The 20,854-nt window shown below is 38.4% G+C and overlaps 3 protein-coding genes across 4 annotated transcripts; 2 read left to right on the top strand and 1 right to left on the bottom strand.

The window, feature by feature from the left end:
- The first annotated feature begins 1,317 nt into the window (after positions 1–1,317).
- Positions 1,318–6,017, top strand: si:dkey-220f10.4 (tubby protein homolog). Its single transcript, XM_067489338.1, has 11 exons — positions 1,318–1,834; positions 1,929–2,159; positions 2,326–2,448; positions 2,556–2,717; positions 2,817–2,965; positions 3,094–3,255; positions 3,351–3,463; positions 3,701–3,815; positions 3,902–4,000; positions 4,079–4,250; positions 4,360–6,017. Exons 1-11 carry the CDS (start codon positions 1,687–1,689, stop codon positions 4,491–4,493), a joined length of 1,608 nt encoding a protein of 535 aa, XP_067345439.1. The 5' UTR covers positions 1,318–1,686; the 3' UTR covers positions 4,494–6,017.
- Positions 6,018–6,278: 261 nt separating this feature from the next.
- LOC137106202 (interleukin-21 receptor) lies at positions 6,279–10,624 on the top strand. Its single transcript, XM_067489315.1, has 8 exons — positions 6,279–6,468; positions 7,927–8,053; positions 8,148–8,332; positions 8,424–8,581; positions 9,224–9,401; positions 9,518–9,620; positions 9,738–9,816; positions 9,891–10,624. The coding sequence occupies exons 1-8, from the start codon at positions 6,354–6,356 to the stop codon at positions 10,350–10,352; spliced, it is 1,407 nt and encodes a 468-aa protein (XP_067345416.1). The 5' UTR covers positions 6,279–6,353; the 3' UTR covers positions 10,353–10,624.
- A 51-nt stretch (positions 10,625–10,675) lies between these two features.
- On the bottom strand, positions 10,676–20,748 carry ube2ib (ubiquitin-conjugating enzyme E2Ib). 2 transcript variants are annotated; one of them, XM_067489333.1, is made up of 7 exons: positions 20,309–20,748; positions 18,924–19,001; positions 18,707–18,790; positions 14,531–14,603; positions 13,367–13,476; positions 11,706–11,785; positions 10,676–11,046 (listed from the first exon to the last, which is right to left on the bottom strand). In XM_067489333.1, exons 1-7 carry the CDS (start codon positions 20,456–20,458, stop codon positions 10,944–10,946), a joined length of 678 nt encoding a protein of 225 aa, XP_067345434.1. In that variant the 5' UTR covers positions 20,459–20,748; the 3' UTR covers positions 10,676–10,943. The 2 variants fall into 2 exon arrangements, with proteins under 2 accessions (XP_067345434.1, XP_067345435.1); XM_067489334.1 differs by having other exon boundaries at positions 10,676–11,496; positions 20,309–20,626.
- Between the last annotated feature and the right edge of the window lie 106 nt (positions 20,749–20,854).

The following is a 20,854-nucleotide window of genomic DNA, read 5'->3' as shown; positions in this document are numbered from 1 at the left end:
TATATACACTGATCAGCCACAACAATAATACCACCTGTTGTTGACCCCTATTTTGGATAATTGCTGTTTATGTTTTCCCATAATTACCATAATTGGCATTGTTTGAAAGTTTTATTTTAGAGTATTTCTACATTTGTACTCTGAGAAAAATGTAGATATCTGCGTAGTACTTTTACTTGAGTAAAAATTGAAAGTGTTACTTGTAGTGGAGAATTGTTTAGGCCCATAAATGCACTTTCACTTGAGTATTGAGTTTTTGTACACACTGCACCACAGTTTGCTGTGTATAGGGGCTGTGTAGCTGCAGACTGCTCAGAGTGACCATGCTCTGTGTATGTGTGTGTTTCTTTATCAAAAAGATTTATGTATGATAAACATATTAGCCATAGTTTGTGCTGATAGAAAAGACTGCAACTTCTTCCTTCCTTTAATTAATTGACAAGTGGTTTGAGACAGAGCTCCCTAAAGAAATGGAGCTTTATGGAGTCTTGTGAGATCAGAACCTCCTGCTGTTTGGAACTACCGCTCAACTTTAGGTCTTCTTTATATTCCACAGTGTGTGAGTATGTGAGTAAGTTGAGTGCTGTATAAGCAACTTAGACGAGAAAGATGAGCCGATAAAATGTAATAACCACCGAGACCAAGAGTAGCGGTAATCTAATGTTAATGAAATACTAATACTACTATCACTAATAAAATCCAGATAACTACAGCAAATACAACATATGTTACATAACAAATAACTTACATAAAAGGGTGATTTCAACAATTTTCCACTTGCATGGTTGCAAAACATTGTACGGTTTGTACATGTGTTAAACTTCCCTTGGATCTCCTATTTTATGCTATGTACGCTTCGAGCAGAAAAACAGTTGACAGAATGTACAGACCACACATTTCCAGATACGGTAATCTGGAGGAGTTTTCAGCTAACAGGGAGATATTTAAATATAGGGAAAGCAGAGGGAATATACTGCTCTGATAAGAAGCTGAACAAGCAAGCTGAACTTTAATTGTTCAGGTTACCCCAGATGACATCCTAACACTTTATCTAGTGTCTCATACTTTCTTATGGTTAGTTTAGTTGATTAAATATATGCATATAAAATTGCAGTACCTCCAATACCCCAAATACTCATACTATTGTGTAAATAGGACATTACTGAGTGGAGTTCTTGCAGAGAGAGGCTGTGTAGCTGCAGACTGCTAAGAGTGACCATGCTCTGTGTATGTGTATGTTTCTTTATCAAAAAGATTTATGTATGATAAACATATTAGCCATAGTTTGTGTGGCTGTGTGTATGTGTGTGTGTTTCTTTATCAAATACATTTATTTACGATAAATGTCCACTGGTACATTATGTCCATAATAGTGCCTATCTTGCACATACTGTAAACACTGTGTATTTTGCACTTACTGATTATGACACTCCTAATACGATACTAAACTGCATTTCGTTGCTTTGTACTTGTACATGCGTAATGACCCTAAAGTTGAATCTAATCTGGTATGGAGTACAAAAAGTACTAAAAGTGGAAAAATATCCCTGTAGAATGTGAAACAAATGCATAATAATCACAGTAATGTCTGTAGCTACATGTATAGATAATGTGTTGACACTGTATGGACCTAGATATACATTTTTGGAAGTCTAACATTAATTCCTCCCACAGCGAATCCTTTTGATGAAAACGCAGCAAAAGAAGAGGGCCGATGCTCAAATGGTGGTAGCCAATCGAGATACTCGCCAAAAGAACCGAAAGCACAAAGCTGTCCGCTGTGATGAAACTCCTCTATTAATCAGCCAATCCCTGAGCAACACTTCCCTGACTGGTTAGTACTAGAACAATTAAAATGATCAATATATATTTTGTGAATAATTATAAGTCCAGTTGCTTTAAAACACATTTGTTTTTGTTTTCTGCAGATCAAGTTGAGCATGCACATGATAACCCACTTGATGAGATTACACTGGGTGAATGCAACACGACAGCAAGCATGATGCTAGGTGAGATGCCTTCAGAGAAGCCTGTTACTCCAAAGAAAATGAACCTGGAGATTGACAAAGAGCCAGAGGTGAAGTGTGACGTGGAGAACGATGGCCAGGTGGAGGGAAAAAAGACAAAGAAGAAAGATGTGAACAAAGAAAAAGCCAAACGTGAGATATGGACACAAAATATTTAAGGCCTAGACAATAAGGAGCTGTGCATGTGTGTGTTTGTGTGTGCGTTCTGTTTTCTTTTGTTTTTTATGCTAATGCTAATGTAAAACTAGGAAGCAATCTGCTTAATAAATGATTAATCAGCAAGTCACTGCTTTTTCAGAGGACGAGCAGAACGAGGAGAAAGAGAAGGACAAAGACAAGGAGAAAAAGGAGAAGAAACCAAAGAAGAAGGACAAAGTGAAAGAATTTGGAGACACACAGAAAACCAAACAAGAACATAAAAGTAACATCAGTGTAACATCAGCCTTCTGTGTAATGTCCAAAGAAGGAAAGGCATGAAGGTTTATTGTTCTTAACTTTCACAGCAATAAAGTGTCCTGTCGTTTGCAGAGAAAACATTACAAGAGGAGATTTCAACTATGAAGACGGAGTCAGAGGTGGAGACAGAAACTCTGAAAAAGGATAAAGATGATACAAGTGACGATGAAGAGGAAGATGCATCACAGAAGCCTGACCGTAAATCAGCAAAGAGGAAAAAACAACTTGACACATGTGTGTGATCATGTGTGTCACTCCCTTATACTCTGTGCTGCTCTATAAGACTTGGAAGTTGTTAAGAATTGTGTTTTGTGTGTGTGTGTTCCTCCACAGCCAGGTGCCAAATAAGTGACGAGAGCAAAGACGAGGAATTTCAAGAAAAGGAGAAAGAAACTAACAAAGCAGAGAAAAATACGAGTCTAGCTTCACTAAACTCCAACTACAGGAGGAGTTCATCATCAGGCAGTGATTGTAATGCAAGAGTGAGACATTATACACACACACACACACACAAAACAAATCATTCAATCCAGAACAGATTAAACGAATGTGAACCTCATTTTGATTTGCTGCAGAAAGCATCTACAGGTGACAAACTTTCCCATTTCAGTCAACTTCTCCAATATCAGTAGAGGATCTTGAGAGGTTTGCTTTGCAACCAGCCCCCAGAGATGTAACAATCCAGTGCAGGGTCACCAGAGATCGGCGAGGCATGGAGAAGGGCATTTACCCGACCTACTACCTCCACATGGAGAAGGAGGATGGAAAGAGGGTTGGCACAGTCTCACAATCTCATGTTTCAATGTCTGTGTTCTCTTAATGGTTTGTTGGTTCTAAAATGAGTCTCTTCATTGTGCCGCTGCCAAGGTTTTTTTAATGGCAGGCAGGAAAAGGAAGAAGTGCAAAACATCCAACTATCTCATCTCCACTGATCCAACAAATCTGTCCAGAGACACAAACTGTTACATTGGAAAATTAAGGTGCACTTGTGTTTTATTTCTACATTAGACTTAATGTTAATGTTATCAGTTTAGATAAATATAAACATTGTCAGCTTTGGTGTAATTTTATTTAGATAGTATTAAACATTCACTGTCACCAAGGTAATGCAGTCACTGGACAAACATGGGCATGCACCCAGTTTTTTTCCTTAATACTGTTAAAGTTGACATCTTCTATCTGATTGATGATTTCAGATCTGGTATCTAATGTTTCAGGTCCAATGTTCTGGGTACAAAGTTCACCATTTACGATGGAGGAGAAAACCCAGAGAAAAAACCCTTCATCAAAGAGTGTGAATCAGTGCGGCAAGAGCTGGCAGCAATATGCTATGTGAGTCCACATACACACCATACTCTATACCTCTTTACAAAGCATATCATCCAATTAAATCAACACCATCATTTATTTTGTTTCAGGAAACAAATGTGCTGGGTTTCAGGGGTCCAAGGAAAATGACAGTGATCATTCCTGGCATGCTGGAGAACGATGAAAGAGTGTCTATTCGTCCAAAAAATGTAGGATAAAAACAAATCACGTAATGATGACGGTTAAGTTGATATTGTAAATAACTTTTAATTTTCTTTGTCTGTCAGGATCTTGAGACACTGCTGGCTCGCCATGTGAATGGCAACACAGACAAACTGGTCACCCTGGTGAACAAATCCCCAAGCTGGAACGAGCAGACTCAGTCTTATGTGCTCAACTTCCACGGGCGTGTCACCCAGGCCTCTGTCAAAAACTTCCAGATCATCCACCCTGACAATGGTAGGACAGTTGTGTCTCTTCTGTGCTGAACAACTGGTAGAAGTTGTCTCATCTTAGTCCTACTCAGTGTTTTGTGTGTGCTCTCTTCCTGTGCTGATGTCTTTTCCAGATGATTACATTGTGATGCAGTTTGGCCGTGTGGCTGAGGACGTCTTTTCCATGGATTACAGTTTCCCCATGTGTGCCCTGCAAGCCTTTGCCATCACACTGTCGTCCTTTGATGGCAAACTTGCCTGTGAGTGATCCATGCTGGTGTGCCTCAAGTTCTCAACTAGATCCTTGATCTAGTATGTCACAGTATAAGTTAAAACTAGCAATCTGTTTAAACAGGGTCAATTGTCATATTTTTGTATCCTGTTGCATTGGAACATTTTTTATACAGTAAATGTGGAAGAAATGGTAAAGACGTAGGTTACACAAGAGGTTTGTTTTATAGGTCAAGTATTATTGTAGTACCAACTCTTTATTTTCATGAAAGCTATTTAGTGGGTACATATTCACTGAACGATCATTGTTTTTATAATTACCGTCTGTGTAAAGGACTTGTGCAATTGAAATATTGAAGAAAACTCTGTAAACACTATCAAATAAATATTGAATAATAATGCCCTGTCTGCATGTCTGCTGACCATTCACTTTAAACACCGAGATGACATCAACTAGTGTGTTTTACAGACACAGTCTCAATTGGCAGTAGACATTTCTAAGCCCCTACCAAATGAAACTTTGTGCTGATGATATCACGTCCTTCCATTAGAGTGCATGTTATTTTCAGCCAAAAGTGACATCTGTACATCTCTAGCTTTCTATTATCTTAGTGTCTTTATCATAAAGAAGGAAACAGTTTTTATCAAAACGCCCAAAAAATTGAACAACTCTTTCATATCAGATGCAGAGCGACTGCAACAAATTCGCAGATAGAGGCAACTATATCAGCGTTTCAGCTCTTGCACAATATTAGCACATTAAAACACTCCCATCTCACAAGCTCATCTCAAGCATATTTTTATTACAAGTTCACATTGTGTCAATTGGGGGTGGGGGTCGCGGTGGCCTGGTCCAGAATGTCATTTAGCTTTCAATGAATAAAAATAGGCCTCTCTTAAGCACTGTGGTAAAGTCAGATGAGCAGCAGAGATATATTTTTATAGTGAAAACCCAAATTCAACCGAGTAGGACTATATGTGTAAACCTGCTCAGTTGATTTGTTTCCTGTCTTCACATATTATGAAGTTATATTTTAAATATGAAGCTTGGTCTGTATTGCTTTTCGAACCATTATAACTCTTGCTAATACAGACACCACTATGCACTTGCTTACAATGAAGTCCTCCTCTTTAAGAACTCTAAATAAACAAATTCACAAACCTCAGAGAAAAACATAATATTCACTTTTAGCTCTTATCTTTTACAGAATCACTTCAGCATGCAGCCAACAGTGTTGCACAACACTCATGCGGGTTGCTCACCATATACTAAAAGTATCCTGAAAAGTATCCAACAACGGCCATATGTTAGGAATTAAAACATATTCTACATTCTGTGAAAGTCACTTGAATTTAGATAGCACATATTGGACAATTTCATCCACTTATGTGACAAACATCTATATAAATGTTTATGTGTAGTAATAAAAAAAAAACGATTTAATGTGAGTGTGGGAACATTTTGTCTCAGAGTAGTTAGTGTGTATAGTAATTCATATTTACGAGACATGGCATTCTAGCTGTTTTGCCAACTCAACAAAAGCTTATATCATGTGGTTCTTTTCCGGTTCTGTAAATATTTCACAAAGTGACACCTCAGAACACGAGGTTTGGTTTTCCAAAGAAATTAAAACAGGACTGAGCAACATTTTAAGAAAAGACAAACTGTGAAACTGTGTGGTTGTGACATGAGATGACAAGAGTCCATTTGGTTTGGTTATAGTGTAGACATACCTCTTTCACACACTTTCCATTTTCAACCGTTCTCTCAAAAAAGCACATCCTCTCTCACTAGTGACATGTGAGTGATAGCAATCAGCATGAAGACACTGACTTACACCTCCTCCCTGTTAGCCTACATTTAAGCAGAGTGACTTAGAGACCCAGGGCTGAGGTTATGTCTGGGTTGACAGGTGCGATGGATCAGAGCTCTACGCTGATGCTGAACCTGATCCTGCTTTTGCTGCTCGTGTCTACCAACGTCATCTGTCTCCACAGGCACTCCGTCACAGGTTGTCTCACTGCCAGTAGTTTCTATTTTTCTAAATCCTTGATATGGTTATTTAAAGGGTTTTTAGTCAGGTTAGGTTTATTTATAACTGAAGAGTTTACATTGTATTTTAGTGTTACATACATTAATTAACCAAAACGCTGTTTTAGATGTTGGGGGTATTTGTATAAATGTTGATTTTTTTTTTTTATCCATCATGTTTATAATTTAAATGCTAAGTAAAAAGAAAAAAAATACTTAGAAATAGATCTTGGACTGAATAAGAAAATCAGTCATGATAACAAAAGAAATATTGAAAGACAGAGTGGGTAGAGTGAGATAACAGTTATTTATAAGGTTAACTATAAGGTTATTTCAGGGATTTAATCTTTCTGTTCATATCTTGAGGTGTCCTTGATACTTAACCACCAAATCCTCTATCACCTTTGTAGTTGCATAAGTAACCGATTATTTTAATTTTTATATTTCTTATTATTTAGATTATTTGCGGAGTTTTAACATTGAAAAAAGCATCTTTGCATACTTTTTTGTTTAAAAAAAGCCTAGTAATTCAATGTTATAATATAATAAAAGGTAAAAAAAAAAAAAAAAAAAAAAGCCAAAGACGCGGAATACTATTTATTTATTTACCCTATTCACACACACGGTGACAGAGGAACCTGTGGTTGAGTGAACTAGGAGGTGACATATTAACATGCTTGGATCAAACCCTTACTTTGAATAGACACTGTGAGAGGGGACGTGTAAAGCTGAGATATGTCCTGTGTACTGTAGATGCAGTCCATCATTTAAAATGGGCACATTGTACCTGTAAATAATTATTGGTTGCAGTAATCAATTCTGTCCATAACAGCCCTAATGATGCTTTTCTGTGCACAAATACTGTAAACTCTAAGGTTCATGCATTAAGACACTTGATTATCTGAGTTAGGAAATCAAGTGTGTATCTTCCAAAGTTACATTCACTTTAGTATGAAATTCTTCCTTTAGCCCTCACTGGACACTGTGTGCCTGCACAGGAACAGCAAGACCAAGAGACAAGTTTTGTATGTTTGTAACTTGTCTTACAGACGGCTGAAGGCTCATATTAGCTTCAGATAAAATAAGATGGCTTTTGAACACAGGATGAGGATTTTGCCACCTCAGCAGAATTTGCACCCATTATAGAACTAGAGGACAAATTACACGAACCAATAACATTTTCAACTTGCATGTGGGAATGCCAGTATTTTATAGGTGATACTAGGTTTGGGTTGTATGTAGGTTTTTCTTCAATGTAAGTCGCTTGCTTTAAATGATAATTATTATAATGTCTTGTGACTGATCTCATACACAATAATAAATAATGTGTGCTGTTTAGATATCATTTAAATGTTACAGTTTATTCACAAAGTGATTCTCATTAAAATGAGTTTTGGCTCTTGACAGTCTAAAGAAAACATTGCCTGTTTAAGTTTAGGTAGCCACAATCTTCACTGTGTGACGGATTACTTGGTCACCATCAACTGCTCCCTGACTATCACACCATCGGAAAACACCTCAGAGAGCAACTACTCCTACTGGCTCACTTTGGCACAAGAGGAAGAGTGAGGCCTTTTTTTCACTCACATAGTAATGATGAATGACCCCAAATATGATTACGCTGTGTCCCATGCTGCTCTTTCTCTCCTCTGTATGCAGAGAGACTCTTGTCTGTGACCTGACAAACAGCTATGGAAATTCTTCCTGCTCTGTTAAAAGACCTGACTTTCCCCCAAGCACCTTTACGGATTTAGATACCTTGGAAATTTCACTTTGTCACAAGCAAAATGATGAACCCGAAGTCTGTGAGATGCTAGATGATCAATTTACACCTTATAAAAACAGTAAGAAAATTAATAGTTTTTCTCTGTTCTCATAGCCAAACAAACATAACATGTTCTTATGCTGTTTGTCTGTAATGTGTCCTCTCGTCAGTAAAACCGAATGCACCATGCTGCCTCACAGTTACCCAGAACTCCAGCCGACACCATTTCACCTGGAAAAGTACTTACGAGGAATACAGTGTATTCACCGAACTGGTTGAGAACTTAGACTATCAGCTTCATTTCTACAAAACAGGAGAGAAACATAATGTAAGATTATTTTATTAAACAGCCATTGTTGGCCATAACAGGCACATTTGGGAAACAGTTTGATCTATTAGAGCAGGAAATTAATTCATTCAGAAATTCAAAATTTAATAATGAAAATGTTTTTAAAAACAAAACCAATATAACAAAAATCTAGGTTTGTTAGTTTGATGCAAATTGCTGTTACTATTCTGCAAATCTGCAACATCCTAAATGAAATTAATTTAATTTGGTTTCGTCTAGTGAAGTAAGACACAGACATGACTCTAGAGACTATATTCTTGACTTTCTGTCTGTAAGTCGACAGCTCAGTGTTGGGACAGTCTGTGGATGATGAAAAACTGTGACCTTTTTAACTCATGGGTCTTTCTCACCTCAGACCTTTTGGCTACTTGTATTAAGAAATTGATGCATTTAACAGCCTGTTCTGGTATAAAAATCCATAATGAACGTAAATCTAGTTTATTCTGAACCTAAAGGTCCTAAAAGTAGATTCTGACACACAACAGAAATGGAAACTTAAACATTATTTGAATGTTTTACCCATTTATCTGTATTTGTATTTTTTTCTCTTATTGTTTCTGAATTGATTTAGAATTTAAAGTGAATTTAAAGTTTCCCTACAACCTGCATTTTCTCTTTTAGGTGGTATCACATGCCATTAACACAGGCAGTACAAAATATTCAGTGGACGATCAGAATTTTGTCCCGAACACTGAGTATACTGCCAGAGTACTTGCAAGTCCTAATCAGGCTTTTTACAAGGGACAATGCAGTGACTGGTCCACTGAGGTTCAGTGGGTGACTGGGTCAGCCATGAATGGTGAGCCTCCCCTTATAAAAACAAGCAATCTAGGTGCATCTCTATCAATTAATTCTGGGGAGAAGGTGGCTTTTAGTATTTTTTAATTTCTGTCTACGCATTTTTGGACTGAACAGGTCCCCCAAGAGTGGGATTGGAGTTTGATCTGGGCAAGGTGTTCATCCCCTTATGTGTGATGGTGCCACTCATCCTATTTTTGTGCTATGCTCCTGTGTTAAAGTAAGATGCTCCTCCATCTTTAGACTCATCAAATCAAAAACCACAGTATTAAAACAATGCATCTTCCTACAATCATTGTGCACAAAAGGTTTGTCTTTAAGTTTCTGACACTTACAGGTGGAGGCAAAAGTCCTTTATACCAACTCCAGCACCCTATTTCCACACCCTGTACAGTGATTGTCAGGGAGATTTCAAGGTACATTTCTTAAATAAAATATTAGCAACTATTAACTACCTCTTGAATTTCAATAACCATGTTTGTGATTATAGAGTTGGGTGATTACACAAGAAAACTCAGCAGACATGCTGAAAACAGAGGAAACCCTCCAAATTGACACTTTGACAAAGTGCGTAGCTGTTCTGGAGGAAGAGTCCCAGCCCCAGTCTCACCACCAGCTAATGGAAGGCAGTGCATACAGCAACATTATTGACCACACCTGTGATATTTCCCTCCTGGGTGTCCCCTACATTGTGAGCACCATGGATCAGCTGTCAGCTCAGGAGAGCTCACTAAAAAATCTGACACTCATATCCCAGCCAGGAAGCCCTGCTGAGGGGGACTCAGGGTGTTGGCTCTGCAGCAACCTCTCTCTGGAGAAGGACCCTCCCTGGTACTGTAATGAGTACTGCACCCTGAGCACCTTCCAGCAGTCAACTCCAATCACTACAGAGCACCATGGGAGCTCATGCTTACAGGGGGTTATAGGAGTGGACACCACCAGGGAAACGTAAACACTTCTGTATGTAGAACTGTAAGGCTGAGGCCAAATGTTTTAATGGGAAATATAAGCTGAAACCAGCTGCTTTAAATGCTTGTTTTACTTTTTACACCTGTGATAATTAGCTATCAAATGTAAAATGTTTGCAAATCATGCAGAACATCAATGATCTTATTATAACTATAAGATAATTTTGTTCTAGCATCTAATAAGTACATTTCAAAGAACTGTAAAATCTCTTCAGAAACAAAATGACTAATTTACTTTGTTTCTGAAATCATAGGTCACGAATACATCTCATATTTTACTCAATAAAACAAAAATAAATAAACCTAATGTTTTGTAGAAAGTTTTATTTACGGCAACACATACATGAACAAAGCACCATATAACCTTAGAGTCTGATACAGAAGTAAGCCTACCTGCCTCAGTCTTTGTGGCCACTTTTATTTATTCCATAGCAAACACTCTGAATAACAAAAAGACAGCCAAGGCAGCAATTTCTATCATATATTACAGCATGCTGAATAGAAAACCCGGGAAAGAGAATTAGACAGCCATCTAGAGACACTAGTGAGATACAACAGTATAAAAGTGCCATTCATTATACAGCAGTTGAAATACTGACAATGAAATAAGCTAATTTTACATTAAATTTATGGAAAATAAAGGGAAAAAAAACAAAAAACAAAACAAAGGAACAGACCCTGTGAAAGAGCAAAAGAAACCAAAGTCATTTTCTTCCTTGACCATTGATGAGTCAACTTGCATGGAGTTGATGAAAATGGTACCAAGCTGTGTCCCTTGCACCACATAAGACAATGTTTAAAAAAAGAAATCCCCTTCCAGCATTATGTGCCAACCGGCAATTAAGAGCCAAAAAAACAAAACAAAAAAACCAACCAAAAAACAAAAAAACAAATAAAAGTTAGGTCAAAGGAGAGCGGGTGGCACAGAATGTGTGGAGTTTAAATACAAGTCTTTAAGCAAGTCTCGTTGTGAGAGGAGCACATTCATTGAGAGACTGAGGGGGGGGGGAGGGGGAGGTGATTCTTGTTAAACCCTTCTGCCGCAGCGGAGCGAGTCTTTGCCCTTATGAGGGGGAGAACTTTTTGGCTTGTGCTCGAACTCTCTTTTCATATTCTACTCTGTTTTGGCTGGAAAAGATTAATAACAAAAAAGTAAAAACTTATTATGGTGCTCTGATCCTTGCATTAATCTAAAACAAGTCATGATAAAGGTTACATTCACAAGACATGAAGGGGTAAAGCAAACATTTCCCCCTGGGGGATTAAAAATTTCTTAAATAACTAAAACCAAGCTGGACAACATACAGCATTTCCAGATCAAATTCAATGTTACTCACCAGTAGATTGTGTAAGCCTCTGCTTGGGCTGGATCCTGGATATTTGGCTCATTTAGCAGTTCCTGGATACCTAATAAGATCTGTGGGATAAATGAATCAATGTGAGAAAGTGATGTTATAAAGATCAGCATCTGACCCACGTTATCTCCAGTGCATCCAGTAAGTATTCAAAACTTTTCTCACATTTCTTTATGTTACAGCCTTATTTCAAAACGGATCAAGTTAATTATTTTACTCAAAATTCTACAGACAATACCTCATAATGACAATGTGAAAGTTTGTTTGAAATCTTTGTACATTACATCTCTGTAAAAAACAAACAAACAAAAAAACAAATCGTGTAGATAAGTATTTGCGGCCTTTTCTTAAAACTCTGTTGAAGCTCTTTTCCCAAAAATTACAGCATCAAGGCTTTTTGAGTATGTTACAAGCTTGGCACTCCTATTTTTGGGAAGTTTCAGTCATCCTTCTTTGCAGTACCGCCTAATCTCCATCAGATTGGACGGTGAGCCGTGGTGCACAGCCATTTTCACATCTCTTAACTGGGCCACTCATGGACATTCACAGAGTTGTCCTGTAGCCACTCCTTTGTTATCTTGGCTGTGTGCTTAAAGTTGCTGTACTGGCCAGGTGATGAGCGGAGTCTGTGACCATTGGGATCTTGGTCACCCCCTTCTCTCTCGATCACAGTTTGACTGTGCAGTCCGCTCCAGGAAGAGTCCTGGTGGTTCCAAACTTCTTCCATTTACAGAGGATGGAGGCCACTGTGCTCATTGGGACCTTCAATGCTGCAGACATTTTTCTGTACCCTTCCCCAGATCTGTGCCTTGATACAGTCCTGTCTCTGAGGTCTAAAGACAATTCCTTGGACTTCATGGCTTGGTTAACCGTGGAAGGACCTTATATAGATAGGTGTATGACTTTCCAAATCTTGTCAAATGAACTGAATTGCACTCAAATCAAGTTGTAAAAAGGATAATCAGTGGAAACAGGATGCACCAGAGCTCAATTTAGAGTTTCATGGCAAAGGCAACAAATACTTTCTAATAAATTAGCAAAGATTTTAAAAAAACAAGCTTCTTTCATGTTATCATTATGGGATATTGTTTGTAGAATTTTAAGGAAAAGAATGAATTTGATCCACATTGAAATAAGGCTGTAACATAAATTGTGGAAAAAGTTAAGCGCTGGGAATACTTTCTGGATGCACTGTATCCATCTATGCATCCATTTATTTATTTATTGGAATACAAAGTTCTAAGTCAGTTATATTTACCCCATTTTAAATTGGTTGAGATTTCACAGAATGAGTCAATAACTCAAAACATTACTTATTTTGCAGTAAAAAAAAAAAAAAAAAAAAAAAAAAAGATGATCTGAACAATTTGACACCTTCTTTTAGTTTCTTAGTTTAGTTGTTTTAAATATAACTCAAAAAGATGCGCTCTCTCAAAGGCAATAAAGTTAATGTCATTCTTTTTACAATAATTATGTTGGACTTACTGACCCGAACAATCTAACATACTAGTAAACCTCCATCAAATTATGTGTATTTGTGTTAATATAAATGAAACAGAAAGAAACCAAGTAAAAAAAAAAAAAGAAGAAGCCTTTCGGAAAAGGCTCAGTAATATAAATAATGTATGTTTGGCTATCCAAACCTGCTTTATTGTGATGGCTGGTCTCCAGTCCTTATCCTCCTCTAGAATAGATAGGCATACTGTGCCCGATGGATACACATTTGGATGGAAGAGTGGAGGCTCAAATTTACCTGAAAGAATACAATTTTAGGTGTGCTCATCTTTCACAAACATTACAAATGTCAAAAGATTAACTAACAGAGAAGCTGCTCTTCATACAAACACAGCCTTAACATTATTTTAATGCAACATTCAAACACTACCACTACCCAAGCGCCTTAATGCTGGACATCAGTCCCCTGGTACTGTAGACACATTTACTTTGCTTTTAGACCAAGTTTAATCAGTTGCAGTCTTTAGAAATCATAAACAACAAAAATAAGTTTACTCAGAGAAACCGGTAAAAAGTAACCGGATTTCAACTATATAGTGACAGAAAATGCCATGTTCTGGCTTTTGTGTGTGTGTGTGTTTTCATTCATGTTGGTGCAGAGTGATAGCGCAGGGGCAGAGAAAGGAGAAGAAAAAATGAATAAATAAAATGGAGGGGGGACACACACACAAACACACACACCAGGAACTGTCTGAATTAAAAAAATATATATATTATTATTTTTTTAAATCAGCAGAGAAAATGGCTCATTTATACTGCTATGACAAACTTTGGGTTAGTTATATTTTCTGTTTGATTTTAGACAAGACTCTTTTTTTAAAAAAGGCGGACATGTCTTTCACTCAGCTGTGTGTTCTTGTCTGCAGCCTTTCGTTTCACACATGCACAGCTGGAGAGAGACTATTAGAAGGCTGGTTATTGTATACATGGCAAATCTGCGTTCACTGACAAATCTACATGGGGGAACCAGGCTTCCTCTTTCCTAATTCCCTAACCTGATTTTGGAGGGGTACTAGGCTTCTACCTTTGTCTTGTTCAATTTAAATATTAATGCTGTAGACAGACAATCATAAACAAGCCTAAATGTTTCTCCTGACAGCAGATAATGCCTGGTGATGCTATATGCCCTTGAATGAAATAACAGAAATTAGGTTTAAGTGTTTGTCGTTAAATTAATCTTAGGACTGAATAATGATAGATTTCAAAAAGCATCTGCTATAGCACAATAATTGTGTGTAGTAGTAGTCACAAAACCAACTACGTTTAGAATGCACATACAAAACACGACTCACATTTTGGAGGTGAAGAAGGATAATCATCCTTGAACAACATGCGCAGTTTGAAAAGGCCTCCTTCCCATGGAGTCTGAGGAGAAACAATCATTAACATAAACCCACCACAACTCTTAATTTTCTATTGGCAGTCTAGTTTTTTAATACACTTTTGTTTTCAAACCCAGGTTTCAAAATTAAATGTGGCCAAGTGCCAAAGGCAAGTAAATCTCAGAAGACTACCTGCTACATTGGTGAGTAATTGTTTGTACAAAAACACACTGACATGCTTCATACTGAGATCATGTCATTTGCCACAACTGGGCTTCTGCTCTTAGTCTTGTGTGCAAATAATAGGAGCGCTTGTTTAAGTACGCCACCTATCATACTGAGTAGGAATTAAAACTAACGCACAGATCATGCCAAGTCTCGCAAACATTGCATTGACCATTGCAGTTGAGAGGGAGTTCAGATAAGAGATACATCTTAAACAAAAATAATAACCTGTCAAATGAAAAATAAAAGTAAGGAGCTAGTTATAAGCCCTTGTGAGTCTGAAGTAACTTTACATGGCAACAACTCACTTTATCAAGTTGTTAATTCAGCTTGAATCCACAGTTTCTAACCTTTGATGTTATTCACACTACATTAAGCTGTTAAAACTATCTACTGTTGTGAACTACACAATGGCAAAAAATAAAATCCAAAGCCAAGAACTTTTTAAAATCAGGGACAAACAAACTATGTTCAATTATTTTGCTATTATGTTTGCATTATTACAGTTCTGTTCTCACCAGCTAACAAACTAAACTATGCATCAACTTCTAATGATTATGAATAAATTAATTCCTCATCAGTTAAGGGTATATTGGGTGGCAGCTGCAGCAGCAGACAAGATGTTGAAGGTTTCCGAGTAGTAAGCAAGGAGGAAAGTCAAGATACCAGCAATAGCTTTGTAACCATCTACAAAGAAAAAAAAATCTACATAAAACAGCATGAACTGACACAGATACAGTGCATTCATAAAGTATTAATTATTCATATTAGTATTAATCGTCATCAAGCAGGAGTAGGAGAAGCTGCTGGTGTGTTTTGGTTTTCGCTTCTCCCTCAAATAAAGTCAGATAAAGTCTGTGAGCTCTGCCTTTCTTGCTGCCCTTTTGCCTGGTTCTAGTGATTTTCTTGTGCCGTTTCTCTTCTGTATTGTCTTTTAGCCTGGTCATCGCCTGTCGGCCATCAGTCTGCTTCAGTCAGGAGCACCTAGCGACCGGCATTAGCTTCTAAACCCAGGCCGACTGTTTCGGACATCTGTGGCTTTCCGGGATCCAACACTAACCAACATTCTTCACAACCTGCTTCTCCCGGTGTCCTCATGCTGTGGCACAATCTGGCTGTACTTGCAGGTCTCCATCTCTGTGTCTCCAGACTGCAGCTGATGGTTAGCTCTAGGCTAAAACTGTCCATGGCCAGAATGATGTTAACAAATTCTGCTTTGCAACTGCTAAAATGCAACAACTTCTCCACTGTAGCCTGCATCTCAACCATAAAACAGCTGGGAATTCTGCGCGATCTCCTCTCAAAACTTTGTTCCACATCTGCAAATATTAAAATACTTGAAGACTTGAAAATCAATGTCAACACCCTTTCTTGACACCTAGCAGCACACACACCCGAGGGCAAACTCTAAATCTTCTCATCACTGCCTCCATCAGCAACCTGCTGGTATATAACCTTGGTGTGGAGGAAAAATTGACACGTCCACTCCACTCGCTCTCCTCCTTAACTTGCCCTGTTTGCTGGGCTGTGGACTATCTGCAACCTCCCGTTTTCATTGTAAAGTGCTGGAAAAAGCTGTTGCCATTCAACTTCAGGACCATCTACACCAGGGGTCACCAACATTTTTGAAACAGAGCTACATCTTGGGTAACGATTAATGCGAAGGGCTACCAGTTCAATACACACTTTTGAAATAACAAATTCGCTCAATTGACATTTAAATACCTTACTATTAATAATCAATTAAATTAATGATATTCATCTATGTGATGAAACGGCCCACAGGCACCATGTTGGTGACCCCTGATCTACACCTACAAGATCTGTTTGAAAATTTTCATCAGGCTTCTCTTTCTATTGTTATGCTGATGACACACAGCTTTACATCAGGACCTACTCAACCCCCTCAACTGCATCTCCATCACTGTCATCACCACTGTCAACCCTAACCACATGCCTGGGGGAGATAAGGCATGGGTACCAAAACCTCGTCCAATTAAACCGTTCATAAACTAAAGCCATACTGGTTTGCACCCCAAATAAGTTCTTTCATAAAGACCATCATCTTTTCTGGACACATATTCACCTCTCATCTACAGTTAACAACCTTTGTGTAACCTGGACCCTCGCCTAACATTTAACAACTCCATTAAATACCTGTGTAAATCATCTTTTTGTCACCTTAAAAACATTGCTAAACTCCATTCCACTCTCACGCTATCGGATGCAGAAAAGCTCGTCCATACCATTGTATCCTCCAGGCTTGACTATTGCAACGCACTGCTCATCAGGATCTCTGGCAAGAGTCTTCAAAACCTCCAGCATATAGAAAACCGCACTGCCAGGATCTTGATAAGATCATGAGCATATCACACCTATTCTCAAGTCCCTTCACTGGGTCCCGCTCTCCTCCAGAATTCCATATAAAATTGCATTACTTACATATCAGTGCATCCATGGCAATGCCCCAGCCTACCTCAAGGAGCTCATCACTCAGCAAACTTTGTCCCACAACTTCCGTTGTACAAGCGCCCACCTGCTTCATATCCCCAGGACTAAGTTACGGACTATGGGAGCCTGAGAGGTCTGCTCAGCAGCCACCCGCCTTTGGAACTCCCTTCCTGAACATTTGAAAACCACTTCTAAAAAAGGAGCAGAAGACTTACCTCTTCAAGAAATTGTCTGCTCCTTGCTTGTTTAGAGTGTTTATGTGTTTTATTCTCCGTTTTTATTGTACTACTGAGATGTTTTAAAATGAAAAGTGTATTATAAATGTATTATTTAAACCCCAACTTCACTTTTTCAATTTTGTTGAGTTTTAGTGCAATACTACAGTCATTCAAATACATTTCCCCTCATTAATCTACACTCAGTAGATCATAATGAAAACATTAACAGATTTTTATACATGTTTGCAAATATATTAAAGAGAATAAAAACGAAATATCACATTGGCAAAAGAAAAGAAAGTGGCCTCTATAATTCTTAAACAGAAGACTGACAACCAGGACTCTTCTAAGAGCCTGTTGCCCAGCCAAACTGAGCAATTAGGGAAAAAATGCCCTAGTTAGAGAGATGACAAAGAACCAGATAGTCACTCTGACTGCGGTCAAGAAATCCTGTGTGGAGGTGGGACAGATATCCAGAAGGACAACCATCACTGCAGCCTTCCACCGATCCAGGGTTTTATGCTTCACATTCGATCCAAACACATGAAAGCCAGCTTACAGCACCTGAAGGATTCTCCGACTGTGAGGAACAAGCTTCTCTGGTCTGATGAAACCAGGATTGACAGGTTGATGAAAATCAGATGGGAGTCTGGCCTAAACTCTAAAAGTTATGACTGTAGGAAACCAGGCACCGCTCGTCACCTGGCCGATACCATCTCTACAGTGAAGCATGACACTATGATGCTGTGGGGGTGCCTTTCAGTAGCGGGGACTGGGGGACTGGGGGGCTGGTCACGGTTAAATGAAAGCAGAATAAAGTACAGATATATTCTCCAATTCACAATCTAATCTAAGAGCTCAGGACCTCATACTAGGTCGAAGGTTCACCTTAAACCATGAAAACAAACCTAAGCAAACAGCCAAGAGTGGCTTAGGGACACTTTGTGAATGTCCTAGAGTTGCCCAGCCAGAGCCTTGACTTGAACCCTAATTAACATCTCTGGAGAGACCTGGCAATAGCTGTCCACAGACAGTCCCCATCCAACCCTAAGTAGATTTGCAAAAACTCCCAAAACTTGGTGTGCAAAGCTTGTATTGTATAGAACTTTTCTAAGACCACACAAGCTCTTTTGTATCATGCACAGTAATGTCAGAATCAATCTTATTAATGCATTATCCCTACTGTATTTAACCATGGCTGCTAAAGTAAAGCAGAGATGTTTTTGTATGCCAACAGACTGAAATACTTTACCCCCTTTTTTCCAGGAATAGCACATTCCCAATTCATGAGATTCATGGTCCCATCTGGATTTTTTGTTGGTACAGCAACAAATCCCTAAAAAGTTGAAGAGGAAAGCAACAGGTGTTAAGACTGAACTGGACATCATCTAATCAAACCATACAAAAGGTTACATTGAGAGAAAAAAAAAGGTATCTGAAGGGAAGCATCTTTAAAAGACACTACTCACAAAAGGATGGTCTTTCCGCCATGCTTTGCGCTCCTGGGCAAGCCGGCTCAATGCAATGCCTGACATGATCGTCAACTCCTGTAACAAAAGAATGTTAGGTAAGAAATACAAACTTTTTGTTAAATGTCATCCTTTTAGTCAGAGAACCAAGTTTGTGACCCCAGCTTTACAAAAGCAAAGGTTTGGTTCAAGCTATTTCAACTTCTCAGACATAAGGAATTAGGCTTTTTCTCCATGAGCCTATAATTTAAATTGCAAAAGTAACAGGTAAGCTCATATCTTACCTTCTATAGCGATGTGGCAAAATTACAGAACAAAACACTGAAAGTTTGACATTATCTATGTAGTTAGATCCAATTATCAGATACAGTTGTATATACACAGAGGACTATATTCATTATTGTCCAAGCAAATCAATTTGAGCCCCTCTCTGGATGAATGTGTTACATTTATATCGAACCTGTCCTGGGTGCATCCTGTCCTCTTTAATTCGCTTATTTTGAAAGAAGTGGCGATACACCAAGGTTTTGTCAGTGTATTTCTGCACTAATTAACGTCTCTAATTAGCTCTTCCACTGGAATGTAAATTATCTCTATAGCAACGGTGCTTTGGGGTAATGACAACGAGGTAACGTTACCGTTGACGCAAAGAACGGTGATAGCAACAACTGCTCATTTACGAAGTTTATTGCAGTAAAGTTGCACTCTGTATATGTTTAACTTAATGTGTAAGATTAATGCTAGCCAGTTTAAATCTATTTTGCAAACAATACACCTAAAAGTATTCGCCACGTCTGGACCGCTAAGAGTACTAGCCAAATTAGCAAAAACAGATTTAAAAAACGGCATTTCCAAGGCTTTTAGCACCTGCTGTTTCAAAACTAAAAGGGGCTCAGAACCAGACACCATTGATATTTCATTTGTGATGTTCACTGAGCTTTAGTTTAATGGAAACATGTACAAACTGAGTATCAAAGCTGTCTGATTAGCAAGCTACCTGCTTAGCTTCGTAAGCTAACTCATGTGCGCCAGAATCGTGCTACATCCCCCAGTTGCTGGCGCTGTTAAGAGTCTGACACGGCCTGATGCAGCACAAAAATGCGCAATTGCACTTGATATGGACACAGTTTGGGATAAAAAAAAGTGATGACTGCATTTGTGTGATGCTTAATAATATCGACTCTACAACAGAAAACAGGGGTGTGACATATCGTGAAGGAATAAACCATATCATAACCTATTAAAGAACAGGGACAAAGAACGCCAGAGCTAAAGGCGCACATTTGTGCAATACCAAACTAGCGAAAATGGCGCAAACTGAAGCGGGTAAAATGTCATAATACACGACAAAATTAACATGTTCCGTAATCAAGGTGTACTCCTACCTTTCTTAATGGCTCTACTGGCTCTGGTAATGAAGCGAAATGAATCAATCGTGCTGAAATCCCGTTAAACCTTGTAAAGTTTCCCTCCTGAAAAACCACCCGCTCCGACTCAAGCCGCCAGACACGAAAACATCGAAGGGAAACTGTCATCCGTCGTTTACTTCCGCCTTTGCTTTTATTTAAGCACAGCAGGAGCGAATGCCTTAAATAGTTTGGTATCTTTGCCGTTTAGCTGTCAGGAATTCGGACGAAAGATCCGGTTATTTGTTCTTCTTATTTTTCATTGTATTTGAACAGCATAAAGTCTGGTGGTAGTTACAGTGCATTACAAAACCATCTCTACGATGTTGATGAATCCTGGCTTGGCCGTTATCCACGCCACCTGTTTGGAATATTAAGCTACAGATAGCACAACTGTCTTTAGCATTTGAGATTACATAATGTTACATTTTAACAGTTTATATAAGAACAACAAAGCATTATATACACCACAAGGCGCGAGATGACCCGTACATGCGAAGACAGACGGATTTCTATCTTCTCTCA

The sequence above is a fragment of the Channa argus genome, chromosome 20 (assembly GCF_033026475.1).
Source record: "Channa argus isolate prfri chromosome 20, Channa argus male v1.0, whole genome shotgun sequence".
Classification (NCBI taxonomy): Eukaryota; Metazoa; Chordata; class Actinopteri; order Anabantiformes; family Channidae; genus Channa; species Channa argus.
This window is presented reverse-complemented; position numbering and strand designations above follow the sequence as displayed.